Source organism: Microcaecilia unicolor, chromosome 2, assembly GCF_901765095.1.
Source record: "Microcaecilia unicolor chromosome 2, aMicUni1.1, whole genome shotgun sequence".
Lineage (NCBI taxonomy): Eukaryota > Metazoa > Chordata > Amphibia > Gymnophiona > Siphonopidae > Microcaecilia > Microcaecilia unicolor.
Genome location: NC_044032.1, coordinates 256,582,077 through 256,596,570, shown reverse-complemented (window position 1 = coordinate 256,596,570; position 14,494 = coordinate 256,582,077). Strand labels below are relative to the sequence as shown.

General features: G+C 45.1%; 1 protein-coding gene across 1 annotated transcript in view; it reads right to left on the bottom strand.

Annotated features, from left to right (window-relative positions):
- LOC115462005 (nudix hydrolase 20, chloroplastic-like) overlaps positions 1–10,964 on the bottom strand; it is a 66,579-nt gene extending 55,615 nt beyond the window's left edge. The window contains 1 exon segment of the mRNA XM_030192052.1: positions 10,878–10,964. Within this exon segment, the coding sequence (XP_030047912.1) occupies positions 10,878–10,947 (70 nt within the window). The 5' untranslated portion in view covers positions 10,948–10,964.
- Positions 10,965–14,494: the final 3,530 nt, after the last annotated feature.

Sequence of the window (14,494 nt, the reverse complement as noted above, 5' to 3'; positions counted from 1 at the left end):
CCTCACCAAACAGGAGAAGGCCTTGAAAGGGCAACTTCACCAACCTTAGCTTAGAGGCCATGTCCGCCGCCCAATGTCGTAGCCAAAGAGTGCAGCGAGCCGCCACTGCTACAGCCATTTGTTTAGCCAAAGCTCTGACCATATCATAAAGGGCGTCAGCCAAAAAGGACAAGGCCAACTCCATCCGTGGAGCCACTTCAGATAAGGTCTCTGCTCCATCATCGGGCTGTTCCACTGCCTGCTGTAACCAAGCCAGGTAGGCTCTAGCAGCATAACAACTGTATGCAGACGCCCGAACAGTGAGACCTGCCAAATCAAAGGACCGCTTCAGAGCTGAATCAAGCCTGCTGTCTTGAATATCCTTCAGGGCAACACCTCCTTCAAAAGGGAGGGTAGTTCTCTTTGTCACAGCCGTGACCAGGGCATCCACTTTAGGCATTGCAAAGCGAGCCAAATGTTCCTCACTCAGAGGGTATAATTGCCCCATAGCCCTGGCAACCTTCAAAGGTCCCTCGGGATCAGCCCATTGAGCCGAAATAAGCTCTTGGATGGAGTCATGCAAAGGAAAGGCTTGAGCAGGCTTTCTGGTACTAGCCATCCTTAGATTAACAGAGGAGGCTGTGCCACTCCCAGGATCTTCAATCAAGAGGGCTTGTAAGGCATCTGAAATAAGTGCTGGCAGCTCCTCGCGGTGGAAAATCCTCACCGCAGACGGATCATCAAGCTCCTGTGGCAATTCTGCACCCGACTCTGGCTCCTCAGCCCAAGAAGTTCTGCCAGATCCCTCAGAATCCTCATAGCCCGACCACGGGGGGGGAGGGGGGGGGGGGGGGGGGGGTTGCGCCACACTCAGAAGGGGAATTAGCCCTTCTGCGTTTATCAGGAGGATAAGAAACAGGCAAAGCCAACTCCAAAAGGCCAGGATCCACCGGGAGGGGGGGGGGGGGCAGGCAGAGGGTCCGAAGATCCCTGTGGAAGAGCTCTTTTAAGCATGTATGCCCTATGCAGCATTAAAACAAAATCAGGGGAGAAAACCGCTCCCTGACCGCCCGGATCCTGCCCAGGGCTATCAGCTCTATTCTTAGCCTCACTCAGAGGAACCCCCCCCCCCCCCCCCCAGATTCAAGGCTCTCCGTCGCAACGGGGGCTGCGCCATGTGGAAAATCCAAAATGGCGTCCGCTGCCAGCTCAGAGCGCAAAAGATCACCGCTCGCCATGCTCGGGCCGGCTCTACCGTCTGTACAGCACGAATTACAGAGCACCGCTGCTGATTTGCGCATGCCACATTTAGAACAGTGCTTTACAGTCTCGGCAGCCATCGCCGAAAACGGCAGTAAAATTCAAAAATGGCGGTTCACACCAAAAACGTCCCGATCGCGGGCCCACCCCAGAGGAGTCAGAAAACACTCTTACCTCACTAGACCGAGTATCACAGCTCCGGTCCTGCAGAAGAATCTCAAGAAAAAAACCTCTTTTCCAAGATCGCTTCACTAAAGTGCGACATGACTTTAATTTTTTATTTATTTATTTATTTATTTTTAACGCTGTGAGGAAAGCCGAGGTAAATAAAAACACTCCAGAGGCTCAGATAAGTGGGAAAGGCAGGGAAAGGCGAACCAATGTGCCTGCATCCACTGAGTGGGAAAGGACAGGGAAAAGCAAGCTAATATGTCCACATCCACGGGGGCATGGGTAAAGCAGGGAAAGGGCTGACCTATGTGTCTTCAAAGTGAAGCTGCTATAGCCTCTAACACCCCGGCTAACAACTGGCAAGCAAGGAGCCACCCCCAGGCAGATTTTTGATGAAGCTCAAAGAAGCTGCAGTCACCCTGCTTGGGGAGATAGAGAATACTGAAGAGGCAGTGGAGCTAGCTGGCCATGAGGCACTGTGAAAAGTTGAGTGCTCTCTATCTCCCCCTGCTGGTTGATGGACACAACCCATACGTAATGGCTTCATCTGCTTGATGACAAGGAAAGGCCCGTTTCAGGAACAAATGAAACAGGTGCTAGCAAGGTTTTCCTCGGAGTGTGTATGTTTGACAGAGTGTGTGAGAGTGACTGTGTGAGAGAGTGAATTTGCAAGTGTGTGTGTGTGAGACAGAGTGAGTGAGACTGTGCGAGTATGTGTCTGTGAGAGAGTGTGTGTGTGTGCCTGGGGTCCCTCCCTCCCACTCAGTTCCAGTGTCCCCCCTTCCTCCGTGTTCCAGGGTCGTAGTCCCCCCTCTTTTTTTTTATTTTTTGTACAGGTGGCCCATACCCTCCTCTTAGTTCCAGACCCCTCCCTCCCTCCGATTTGCAGAGCCCACCTCCCTGCCTTCCTCCCTCCGATTTGCAGACCCCCCCTCAGAGTTCCTGACCCTTGGACCCCCGTCACGACCCTCTCGAGCCCCCCTTCCCGCCGCCAAACCTCCCCCATTGCCGTCGCGTACCTCTGCTGGCGGGGACCCCAACCCCCGCCAGCCAAAGTCTCCTCTTCTCGGCAATGCGGTGTGGACGAATGACGTGATCAAGTTTGAATCAGTTTGTGCTCGTGCGTCTGACATCTGACGCACGCACACAAACAGATTCCAACTTGATCCCGTCCCCTGGGTTTTTGGAGTAATGCGTCCAGTGACGTCAGCTGGGGCTTTGGAGCCCAAAGTTACGGACACAGGCAGCCAGGCTCATAGAACGTTGGAGGTGAGTATTATTATATAGGATATGCTTATCATTATTGCTTAGCAAACATGTTTTTTAATATTCATATCAGCATGGTAATTATTTCTTTCTTGTTGTTGTTTTATATATCTGTTATACGTTCCTCTTGTTTGGACAATTTAATTGTATTCATGTATTTTTTTTATTGTTTTTCATTTATAGACTCCTGATGTAGGCCATCTGCCGAAACACAACGTTGAATCGAGTCATTTTCTATGTAAAATTGTTTTATTATTATTTGTTTTAAAAAAAACATTAAACGTCATATATTTTAATTTTATCTTGGTTTCAGTCTTTGGATAGCCTGGCTCATATTCCCACCTTTTTTTATTTTCATTTTACGCCCCGTGGGATCTACTGAGTTCTCCACGTACGTGGATTCTCTTTAGATAACAGCATGAATGCTATACATTAATTCAACACTTAAAGGCTATCTCTGCATGCAGCCAGCAGTAGAAACCTATTATCTGGAACTATCAACCCTCCAACTGCAACTCAATGATTTACAAAATGGACTGTGTTTATGCCCTTGTGAGAAAGAACAGGGCTCCTTAGGAAAAGTTACGGCTGTCAATTCTAAATCTACAAGCAATTCATAAAGGCAATCATGCCAATGTGTGTACAGATTTGGTAAGAAAAACATAAGGCAGACATGTCATTAGGCATTATACCATTCTCCATGGTTTATAGTTATGTATGTATTCTTCACTTGGTTGAGCACAGCTTCAGCTGACACCTAAAGAAACCATGCTATGGCACAAGACTGGTATATTATGATGGAAAATACATGTTAACTGTACATTAAGTGGCTGTAAAAAAAAAAGAATTAGCCCAGCAAACAAGAGGCTAAAGCACAAATACAACAGGTAATAAGAGTTACTTAACAAAAACATAAAACATAAGTCGATAAAAACCTGACACAGGAATAATTGCAGAGAGGTGAACTCAAGATCAAAGATTAATAACTGCAGCACACGATAGTGAATGACAGACAAGATAGCATAGAAAAAAAACTGGTAAAAACAATAGCACTACGCTGATCCACAGGAAACATCCCCTTGGCCTCCTCATTAAAGATACTTGGAGTAACAGTGGACAGTACATTTAGTTTTCAGATACGTATCTCTACTGTGATAAAACACTGCTTCTATCAACTAAAGCTGATTCAATCCATTATATTGCAAAATAAGACCCAACGCTGATGAAAACATTTCCTTAAACTTCTAATATTTTATTGCACATCCTTCTTAAAAATATCACAGACTGACCGACAAGGCCATGTTTCATTTTTGTGCCTGCCCTTGAGCCAACAAAGCAAAATTTATATCTTGAATATTTATTAGCAAGTATTGTTATTGTCTTTGACTTTATTGAAACAAACTAGACAGATATCAATGAGAAGACACCCAGACCAATGACAAATTTTCTGCATAATTCTTGAAGCACAAAAGTTTTACAGCTTTGAGTTGCACCGCAAGGTCTATGTAGGATTCTCAAGTAACTAAAGTGAATAATAACTTGGGCTCTAGTCTACTTGATCTCAGTTTTGTGATTACCACTGGAGTTGGAAGTCACGTACTGACATACTATTAAAGTTTATCTGGAGAGATCTCTCTCATGCATGTTCACTGTATATTCTAATATCTAGCAATTAAGTAACCACTATGATCAATTTATAGCAAACATATTTATATTTTATTATGCATATATACTTATTCTTTGTAATACAAACGTTCTTCAATTTAGTATATCCTACTTCTACTTCTTACACCAATCATTCATACCACTCTTTCAAACCTCACACCTGCCCATTTCAAGTCCATTATATCATTATAAATCCACAGAATTCAAGACCATTAAATTACATCAAGTAACAGTTTCATGTCCAATGTGTTCTTCCAATATAACTTGGTGGTACACTGAACCACACGTTCAGCTCTGCCTGAACTCCTTAGTGCACTCACTCGTAATAGTCTTTCAGTTCCACCACTGATGACGTTGTAAAAACCTGAAACTTAATATCTTATGATTTACTCTTCATTACTGTATTCAACTGAGTCCATTCTTCTTTTGTTCCAAAAAAAGTGCTCTCACCAAATACAAGTTGCACTTAACAGTCTTGTACTGTGTGATAATCTTCATGAGTTATAACAATGTAGACTCACAATACTTGCGTAGCCTTGTTTAAGCTGGTTTCCTCTTTAGTACACTACAGTTAAGATTATCACACAGTACAAGCAGTGGTGTGCTGGTAAATTTTTAACAACAGGCTCTCTCCATGGTCCACCTCGGCGCCCCCCCCCCGTCCAGTGGTGTGCTGCAGCCGGCTCGCAGCTTGTTAAATTTTTGACAGCTCTTGCGAGCCGGTTGTTGTTGGGGGCGAGCCGGCTCCATTGCGGGAGGTAAGCATGGCAGGAGGGCGCCATCACAGGCCATGCTTACCTCCCCTGCCACTCCGAAGCATATCCAACCATGTCCTTCGCTCCCACCCTCCCCTCCCCTCCGTCTTTTTTTAATTACATCCGTCGAAGCGCGTGCCATCTAAAGCCCTGCTGCGTGCTGGCCGTCTCCAGGCTTCCCCTGCTTGCTTCGGATGATGTTCGTGCCTTAGTCCCGCCTTCGCGAAAAAAGGAAATGATGTCAGAATGAAGGCGGGACTAAGGCACGAACATCATCCGAAGCAAGCAGGGGAAGCCTGGAGATGGCCAGCACACAGCAGGGCTTTAAATGGCGCGCGCTTCGACGGATGTAATTAAAAAAAGACGGAGGAGAGCAGAAGGGGAGGGTGGGAGCGAAGGACATGGTTGGATATGCTTCGGAGCGGCAGGGGAGGTAAGCATGGCCTGTGATGGTGCCCTCCTGCCATGCTTACCTCCCGCAATGGAGCCGGCTCGCCCCCAACAACAACCGGCTCGCAAGAGCTGTCAAAATTTCACAAGCGGCTCTTGCGAGCCGGTGCGAGCCGGCTCCAGCACACCACTGAGTACAAGACTGTTAAGTGCAACTTGTATTTGGCGAGAGCACTTTTTTTGGAACAAAAGAGGAATTGACTCAGTTGAATACAGTAATGAAGAGTAAATCATAAGATATCAAATTTCAAGTTTTTACAACGTCATCAGTGGTGGAACTGAAAGACTATTACGAGTGAGTGCACTGAGGAGTTCAGGCACAGCTGAACGTGTGGGTTCAGTGTACCACCAAGTTATATTGGAAGAACACATTGGACATGAAACTGTTACTTGATGTAATTTAATGGTCTTGAATTCTGTGGATTTATAATGATATAATGGACTTTAAATGGGCGGGTGTGAGGTTTGAAAGAGTGGTATGAATGATTGGTGTAAGAAGTAGAAGCAGGACATGCTAAATTGAAGAACGTTTGTATTACAAAGAATAGGTATATATGCATAATCTCTCTCTATAAAAACGCACCCTCAACGTTCTGAAGCCCTCTGACATCACATCTGAAGGGAAGGGATCGTGGTGGTGAAGCCCATCCAACTCACCATGTCTCTGTGCCCCGCCCTCGCGTCAAACGTGATGACGTCGAGGACGGAACACAGACGGTGAAGGGATCGATGAACGCGGACGGCGGTCGACAGCAAGATGGACGCCACGGACAGGAGCAGAGCGGGGGAGGGTGCGCGACACACGGAAGCATCCGGGGAGCCGCCGCGGAGGAAGCAGCCTTCAGAGCCAGGGAGATGCCGTCGTGTTTCCCTACTCCTGCCCACGAATTGCTACAGACTTGCAACCAAACTCCCGAACCACCCGCACACCTCCCCGTCGCTACTGGACCCGCTGCCTGCTCTCTCCCTCCCCCCTCCCGAGTCGCCACTGCAACCCCTCTCCTCGCCCACAGTCCCCCTCAAACACCCTCCTCCACACCTCACAGGTTTGCTTTCTTTGCAGTATATGGCAATGACGGCTGCATGGGCCTGGGGAAACAGAGATTAACCAAATTGCCTTCCTTGCTTACACTGCACTACATAGCCTTACGTCCACTCCTGTCTACAAAGAGAGGGGAGGGAGGACCGCCTGCAACTCGGAGGGGAGGGAGGGGCATGGGACTCGGAGGGGACACAGGGAGAGACCGAGGGAGGGAGAGGGGGGGGGGGAAACCTTGCTAGCACCCGTTTCATTTCATACAGAAACGGGCCTTTTTTACTAGTAAAATATAAATATATGTTTGCTATAAATTGATCATAGTGGTTACTTACGGTAATTGCTAGATATTAGAATATACAGGGTAACCCCTAAAAATGTATAGAGCTCAGTTACTGCGGATTATGCATATTCACTGTGGATATCCTGAAAACCTAACTAGCTGGCTGTGCCCAGAGGACTGGATTGAGAAGCACTGGTCTACTGGGCCACAAAAGCACTATATTAAGTTTGAAAAAGAAACAGGACGTACCAAATACAAAAAATCAGACACCAAGAAAATCTTGAAGAAAGGTACAACTGAATTTAGCACCACCTCTCTGGTTAAAAGAATGCTGCAACTATTCATCACTGAGAAATGATTATCTACAGCACCCTCTGGCATAGAAGGGAGCGTCATTCCCGTTGGAGAATGTACAGAGCTAACTCATCTGGAGACATAGGGCATAATTTTAGAAAATCAGCACTACAAGGCAGTGGCAAAAGTATGAGGAGTGCTAGGTAGCATAGGGGGAAACAATTGTAGCAAAAGGGAGGTAAATAATGCCTCTAGAGTCTAGACAAATTATTGATAAGATGTTGACTGAATGAACTGTGTCCAGTTTTGGAAGCCATGCCTCAAAATAAAGAGTAGAGACAGCTCAAACAAAAGCTATAAAAACTGTGCAGGGTGTGCATCAAAAGCCATACGGGCAAGCCCAGACAAGGCAAGACAGAGGAAGGGACAGTCAAAAATAACTCCAGAATGTAAAATACACAGGCCACAAGCAATTTTTTTCCCAAAGAAAGTTGTAGAACAAGCTCATGATCTAAGGCTCCAAGAAGTAATATGAAAACGTGGTCTTTCACAGAGAAGGTGGCAGATACATGAAAAGCCTCTCAGGAAGTGGATGAGTAGCCTAATAATTAGGGCAGTGGGCTGAGATCCTGGGGAACGGAATATTTATTCCCACTGTAGCTCCTTGTGACTCTAGGCAAGTCACTTAACCCTCCATTGTCCCAGATACAAAAAAACACCTTAGACTGTGAGCCCACCAAGGACAGAGAGGGTACCTGCATATTATGTGTACTGCGCTATTGAAACGATAAGCAGAAGGTCTGAACAGCAACAGAGTTCAGGTAAGCTTGAGAAAACAAAGAGGATCCTGAACAGTGAGAAAATAGGGGGGGGGGGGGGGTAGAAAACTGGGCCGAGACTAGAAGCGCTTTATACTGTCCACCTTTAGTGAAGTGCTTCAGTGTGCGAAGGAAGAGCGGGACTTAGGGGTGATTGTGTCTGATTACCTTAAAGCTTTCAAACAGGAAGAAAAAGCAACAGCCAAAGCCAAATGGATGCTTGGGTGCATAAAGAGAGGCATGACCAGCAGGAAAAAGAAGGTGATAGTGCCGTTGTATAAAGTCTCGGGTAAGGCCTCATTTGGAGGCCTGTGTACAGTTCTGGAGACCGCACCTACGGAAAGATAAACAGGATGGAGTCGGTCCAGAGGGCGACTACGAAATTAGTAAGCAGTCTTGAATGCAAAAATTATAGGGACAGGCTTATGAACCTCAACATGTATATGCTGGAAGAGAGGAGGGAGAAAGGAGACATGATAGAAACTTTTAAATATCTCAAGGGCATTTGTGTACAGGAAGAGAGCCTTTTTCAAATGAAGGAGAGCTCTGGCATGAGGGGGCATATGACAAAGTTAAGAGGGAATAGGTTTAGGAGTAACCTAAGGAAGTATTATTTCACAGAAAGGATGGTGGAGGCATGGAATGGCCTCCCGGTGGTGGATCCGAGGACTGTTCCAGAATTTAAAAAGGCATGGGGATAAGCATGTGGGATCGCTTAGGAAGTATTAGGGGTTACAGAGGATGGGCAGATTGGATGGGTCATGTGGCCTTTATCGTGTTCCCACCCCACAGTCCACAAGACAGTAGGAAATACCCCAGCAGAGCACCCACACAGCCAAGGAGAGCACCAAAGTAACAGGTGATATAGTAAAACAGAGATTGTCTCAGCTTGAGCCAGATAACTTTTACTTTACTTACTTCTTATATTCTGCATCCGTCCATAAAAGTTCTGTGCAGATTACAATAAGAAGAAGCAGGCACATCCTGAAAATTCACTACTGATCAGATAAGTTACAATATAGGGTGATAGTTATAATATAAAAACTTCTTTAAAAGAATGTTTTTCAAAGCTTTTCAGAAGATAGCAAAATTCTGCATTTTTCAAACTTGTACAGGGAGAGAATTCCACAGCTGCGAAGCTTGAAACATAAAACTTGCTGAATACATTGTTTTATTCTTTAATCTAGCAGGGCTGAGATAATGTAGTAAGAAACTACCTCCGAAGTCTCTATTTCTAGTAGTCATCTGGACCCAGTCAAGCATATATTCAGGTGACTGACCATAAAGAATCTTATGTACTGTGATACAGACCTTAAATTGAATTCATGCCTCCGCTGGTAACCCAATGGAGGTCCTTCAAAAATGGGGAAACTGTGCTATATTTATGAGCACAAAAAAATTAGGCACACGGCTGTATTCATCTTCCTTAGAAGATCTATTTTACAGCATGTGTAAATAACATTGGAATAATCCAATGGGGTATGTTTCCTAAGGTGCGTTAGCGTTTTTAACACACCTGTAAATTTAAAAGACGCATTAAACGCTAACACGCCTATTCATTTCTATGGGTGCGTTAGTGTTTAACGTGCATACACCATCTACGCACATTAAAAACGCTAACATGCCATAGCGCCACTTAGTAAACCTAACCCCATGTTAGATAATAGCAAACTTCGTACAATCGATTGAAAAGTATAGGAATCAAAGCAATGGCGTATTCTTTTGATTTTTCTCATTAGCAAAAACGATTTCATAAAAACGACAGCAGAGGATGCAGCCTGATATGCACTGTGAGCCGCCTCCTCTTGTCGCATATTGGGACAGGGAGGAAAGACTGACCAGGCATGGAAGGAGAGAATGCTGGGAGATTGCCACAAGGAGGTTGCTTAAGGGTGTAGCATGGGGGTAGGGTGCTTAACAAGCCATGTTATGAGTACGTTAGCGTTTTTAACATGCATTAACCTTGACATTTTGCCCTTTAGATTGTAAGCTCCTTGGAGCAGGGACTGTCCTTTATGTCAATTTATGTTAATATGTACAGCGCTGCGTAACCCTAGTAGCGCTCTAGAAATGTTAAGTAGTAGTAGTAGTAATTTCTTAATCAGCAAGTTTACTGGGAATCCAAAGCCTGCGTACCTGATATAGTAACACCTAATACCTTGATATTTTCTTCAAAAGTGAAATGTGATGCAGTTAATTTCAATATATTATCAGACCATACATCAGTTGGTTGTCCTAATAAAAAAAAATTCCGTCTTATCCTTTAGCTTCAACCCACGAGCTTTAATCCAAGTCTCAAGTAGATGGATGCAATCTCCTTACCCTTACTGCAGTATCTTCAGCTGCGAGCTGTCTCAGATACTGGATGTAAAACTGTAATAACATCTGCATGACTATAAATTTTAAAACCTCCTGAACTTAAAACTTGACCCAGAGTCGACATTAATACACAGAACAAAGTTGACGATAAAGGAGAACCCTGTGGTACACCATAGGTAGCTCGCCTCGACTCAGAATAACTTGTTTAACAACTTTAACCAAGATAGAATTCGAGTCCCGCTGGAACAATCACTCCAGCTTCTGGCATTTCAGCTTCTCGCCCAGCCAACAGCTGACCTCTGCACCTGCTTTGCAGACACTCGGCTCAGATCACCACGGGCACATTACTCTTCACAGTACCAGGGTCGACTTAGTGCTGCTGTAAGCAAGTTTAACGAGTCCAGTAAGAAGTACAGTAACAGTAATTTAAGTTTATAAAAAATCATGTTTCAGATTACGTGACACCCCTGCCACTTTAAAGACATCATCCCCTTTAAAAATATTGCAATCGGCTAGCACCTCACTCGAAAACCTAAAACCTGCCTCCCGCACGCCTAGCCTCAGCGGATGAAAGTACGGACCAGGTTGCAGGAAAACACTCATGCGTGAAAGCTGCGCCATCATCCGCTCTGACCAGCCCGAAAACGCCATCTCTCTCTTATAGCCAGTTGTTGGTATCCTATAAGGACGTTTAATAAGTACCAGGAAAGCGCTAAAGCTTCCCTTATATCAATCGCTCACGCTTCCTCTCCTCCAATCAACCACCTACTCGGGACAGAGACATGGGGTGGGGGGGGGGGGGGGGTGGAGAAAAGCGGACCAGGATTACCTAGCAGACCAATCAAACTGCTAGCCTCTAGCCAATCAAAACGCGACTTTGTGTGTATGGTGGTGATGACGTCCAATTAGAATAAAGAGCTGTCTTAGCTGTTACACAGCCAACGGAGAAGAATTTGCAATATTTTATTATGCGGGGTTTCAACCGGTGGTGCTAGATTGGGCTATTTCGGTCATCTTGGACTCGTTTTCCCCCATGTTGTGCGGGAAAAAATTGGGCTCCTTTAGTTTACAGCCTAGAGCTGTACAACACCCAGCAGGCAGCAGCGAATATTTCTTATCGGTACAGTGTCATTTGCTTTTAGCCAGTGGTAGTGGCTTCCCTGCAGTGCAATAGCATGACTCCCCCAGCAGCAGCCTGAGCCAATTGGTTAGGTACAGAGAACGCGGGAGGCAAGTGCAGTAGGACTGCTGCGTGCTGCAGTTTAGCCTGGGGCGGGGCTACAGGCACTGCCCTTGGAGAAGGCAGGGGGAATTCGGAGCAGGGCTTGGAAGTTGAACGAGGGGACATGGGGTGGAGAGAGAGTGACATAGTGTGAATTAATGGAGGGAGGACTGGGAGCAGAACAGCTGATATGGATAAGGGCAAAAAGGAAGAGTGAGGGCTAGGGGACGTCTAGTAGCGCTATAGAAATGATAAGCAGTAGTAGTAGAGTATTGGGACAGTAGGTGAAAAAGAGAAAAGTGGAGCGGTGCAAGGTGATGAGCCGAGATAGGGGGAGCTGCTGGGCCCAGTGTGTAGAGAGAAAGAGCATACTGGAAGGGGATGCCGGTGTGATTATTGGGATCAATGTTCCTCAAGTGGCCCTGCAATTTTGGAGGGGCCCAATGAAGAAGGGCTGCTGTGCTGGCAAATGCCTGGTCTTTCACCTGTTCTAATAAATTAACTCCATCTCTATCCTCCTACCCACCAGCCAGAGAAGCGCTGAAGTACACTGTCTCCTGCTGTGCAGCCAGTTCTCTTATAACAGCCAGTAATTTTATGGCTGTTATCTACCTGTTAGCAGGAGATGATGTATTTAAGTGCTTCTCTGGTTGCTGTGGAGGTGAGGGGGGAGGGAAAGTGATCATAAGATCTCTCAGAACTTTAGCACCAGGGGAATCTGAGGAAAATTCTGCTTGAACTCCCAATATTTGAAATTATGATACTGCATGGGGTGATGTTTTTGTCAAGGCATGTGGTATGTTGGCCCAACATTGTTGGGACCCCCAAGTGCTCATTTTTGTGGGGTTAGGAGATGTTATGTTGGGGGTGCCAAGCTCCTGTTGATGTTTTTGTGGGGATAGAGGTTATCTTGCTGCTGAGCTCCTGCTGTTGTTTCTGTGGGGATGGGAGGTAATGTGTTAGGGCCGCTGAGTCCCTGGAGGGGTTTTGTGGAGATAGGAGATGGTATGTTGAGGCTGCCAAGTGCCTCTTATTGTTTTTATGGGGGTAGGTGTTATATTGGGGTATGGTAAAACATTTGACTGGGAACCACCACTAGAGAGAGAGAGAGACTCCTAGTAGAAGTGTGTATATTTTAAAAATAAATAATTATTGAAAATGTTTAAATTACCCTTTGTTCTTTTGAAAATTGGGCTTCAAACACCAGTTTTCTCAAGTTACTTGTTCTACTGTTTAACTTACTGTGAGCTACAGGCCCCATTTAAAATCTGTCACCACTTCTTCCACATTGGTAATTAGAGCTAGGATTTAGCAGGGCCCATTGAATGTTTCCCACATCAGAGGAAGCACTGTGACTGAAATCTTCTACAGTGTTATACATAGGAGACAACTTTCAAAAGAAGCAGGGGTGTACCTCTCCCTAAACATACTGATGGGCTTTGCTCACTAGTGAGGGCACCCATGCTTGTTAGAAATGGCATTTTATAGTTGCTGGGATTATAATTGCCCTGTAACAAACAGACAGCACTCAAAGTTCTATTTCCTGAACCACAGGCTGAAACTGACTAACAGGTTGTCCAGTTCTCTTCGGTACTTTTCTGAATTTGCACAAAACAATTACAGTATACAGAATTTTTAAATAATGTGCACAGAATTTTCCAATCAGGCCTCAAATCCTCATCAATCTTTGCACCAACTTAACTTGAACTCCTTGCTCTGGTAAGTTCAACCCCCATCTTTTTCTGCCCCTTCTCCAACACCTACCAACTTTCTTGATCCATCCCCCACTTTCTTTCTTGAATTTTATGCTGTTCCTCTCCTTCCATCTTTCCAACCATCCAACAGTGGCTTTGAATTTAGTTAGTCCAAGACTTTCAGGTAGACGTTAGCTTTCTCCATAAGCAGTGGACCACTGACAGGAAACTGTCTGCTCCTGACTCGAGAAAACCACCGAAGAAGAGCATCTTCTACCTCCTCAGGTTTTCCCACCCGTTTTCGTTTCCATTGTGGATTTGTATTGTTTTGCCAGTCTTCCAGAAGCTGATCTTTCTACTTCAAGACACGTGAAATTTGACTGGGATTGACACCATATTCTTTAGCAATAGATGCTTGACTTTGTTTGTTTTCTAATTTTTTAAGAACTTCTATTCGTTCAGCCAGTGTTAAAGTCTTACAGTTCCGCCGTGATGACGATGACGACCCCGGTGCACGCTCTAACAGCATTCTTTCGCTTATTCTGCCTGTGGCAGTTAAAGAGGTAGTACATTTGAAATCTCATTGGTTGTCACGCGCCAATCGGCTTCCATATTCCATGCGCGTGCTTATGCGGAGTCTTTCCTGCAGGGGAGCGGTCTTGCACTTATCAGTGGTGCGCTAAACCGAAGTTTGTCCCCATAGAAATTGATGGTGCCAAAAACGGGACCGAAGTACGGCATGCAGTTAAACAGAGCATGCACTTATCCGACGTGCACTTAAATGGAGTGTACTGTATATATATTATCAGAAATTCATAGGAGAGGATAATTTGGACCAGAAAGTTTTATTCAAAATGTTTAGGTCTCTGACAGGTTCTACAACAATCAATTATCTGAGGAATTACAACCCTCTATAGAGGAGTTGGCTAATTACTTTGAGACAAGCTTGAGAAAATTAGGTCTACCTGATTAAAACCAGGATTTGACTATACTAGGGGACCACAAGACACATTAACAAAGATAGATATTGGTATTGTAGTGGATTGAATATAGTCTCATTTTGATTTGAGTCTTAGCAAGTGAGGTTAATTCTGTACTGAAAAAGATGTCTGGTAAATTTTGTTTGCTTGATCACTGTCCTTCTTACTTACTAAATAGTATTCCAGTTGAGTCAGTTGAATGGTTAACATCAGGGAAACCTCTAGAGTGAGAGGGCATAAAATGAAGTTAAGAGGAAATAGGTTTAGGATGAATCTGAGGAAATACTCTTTCACAGAAAGGG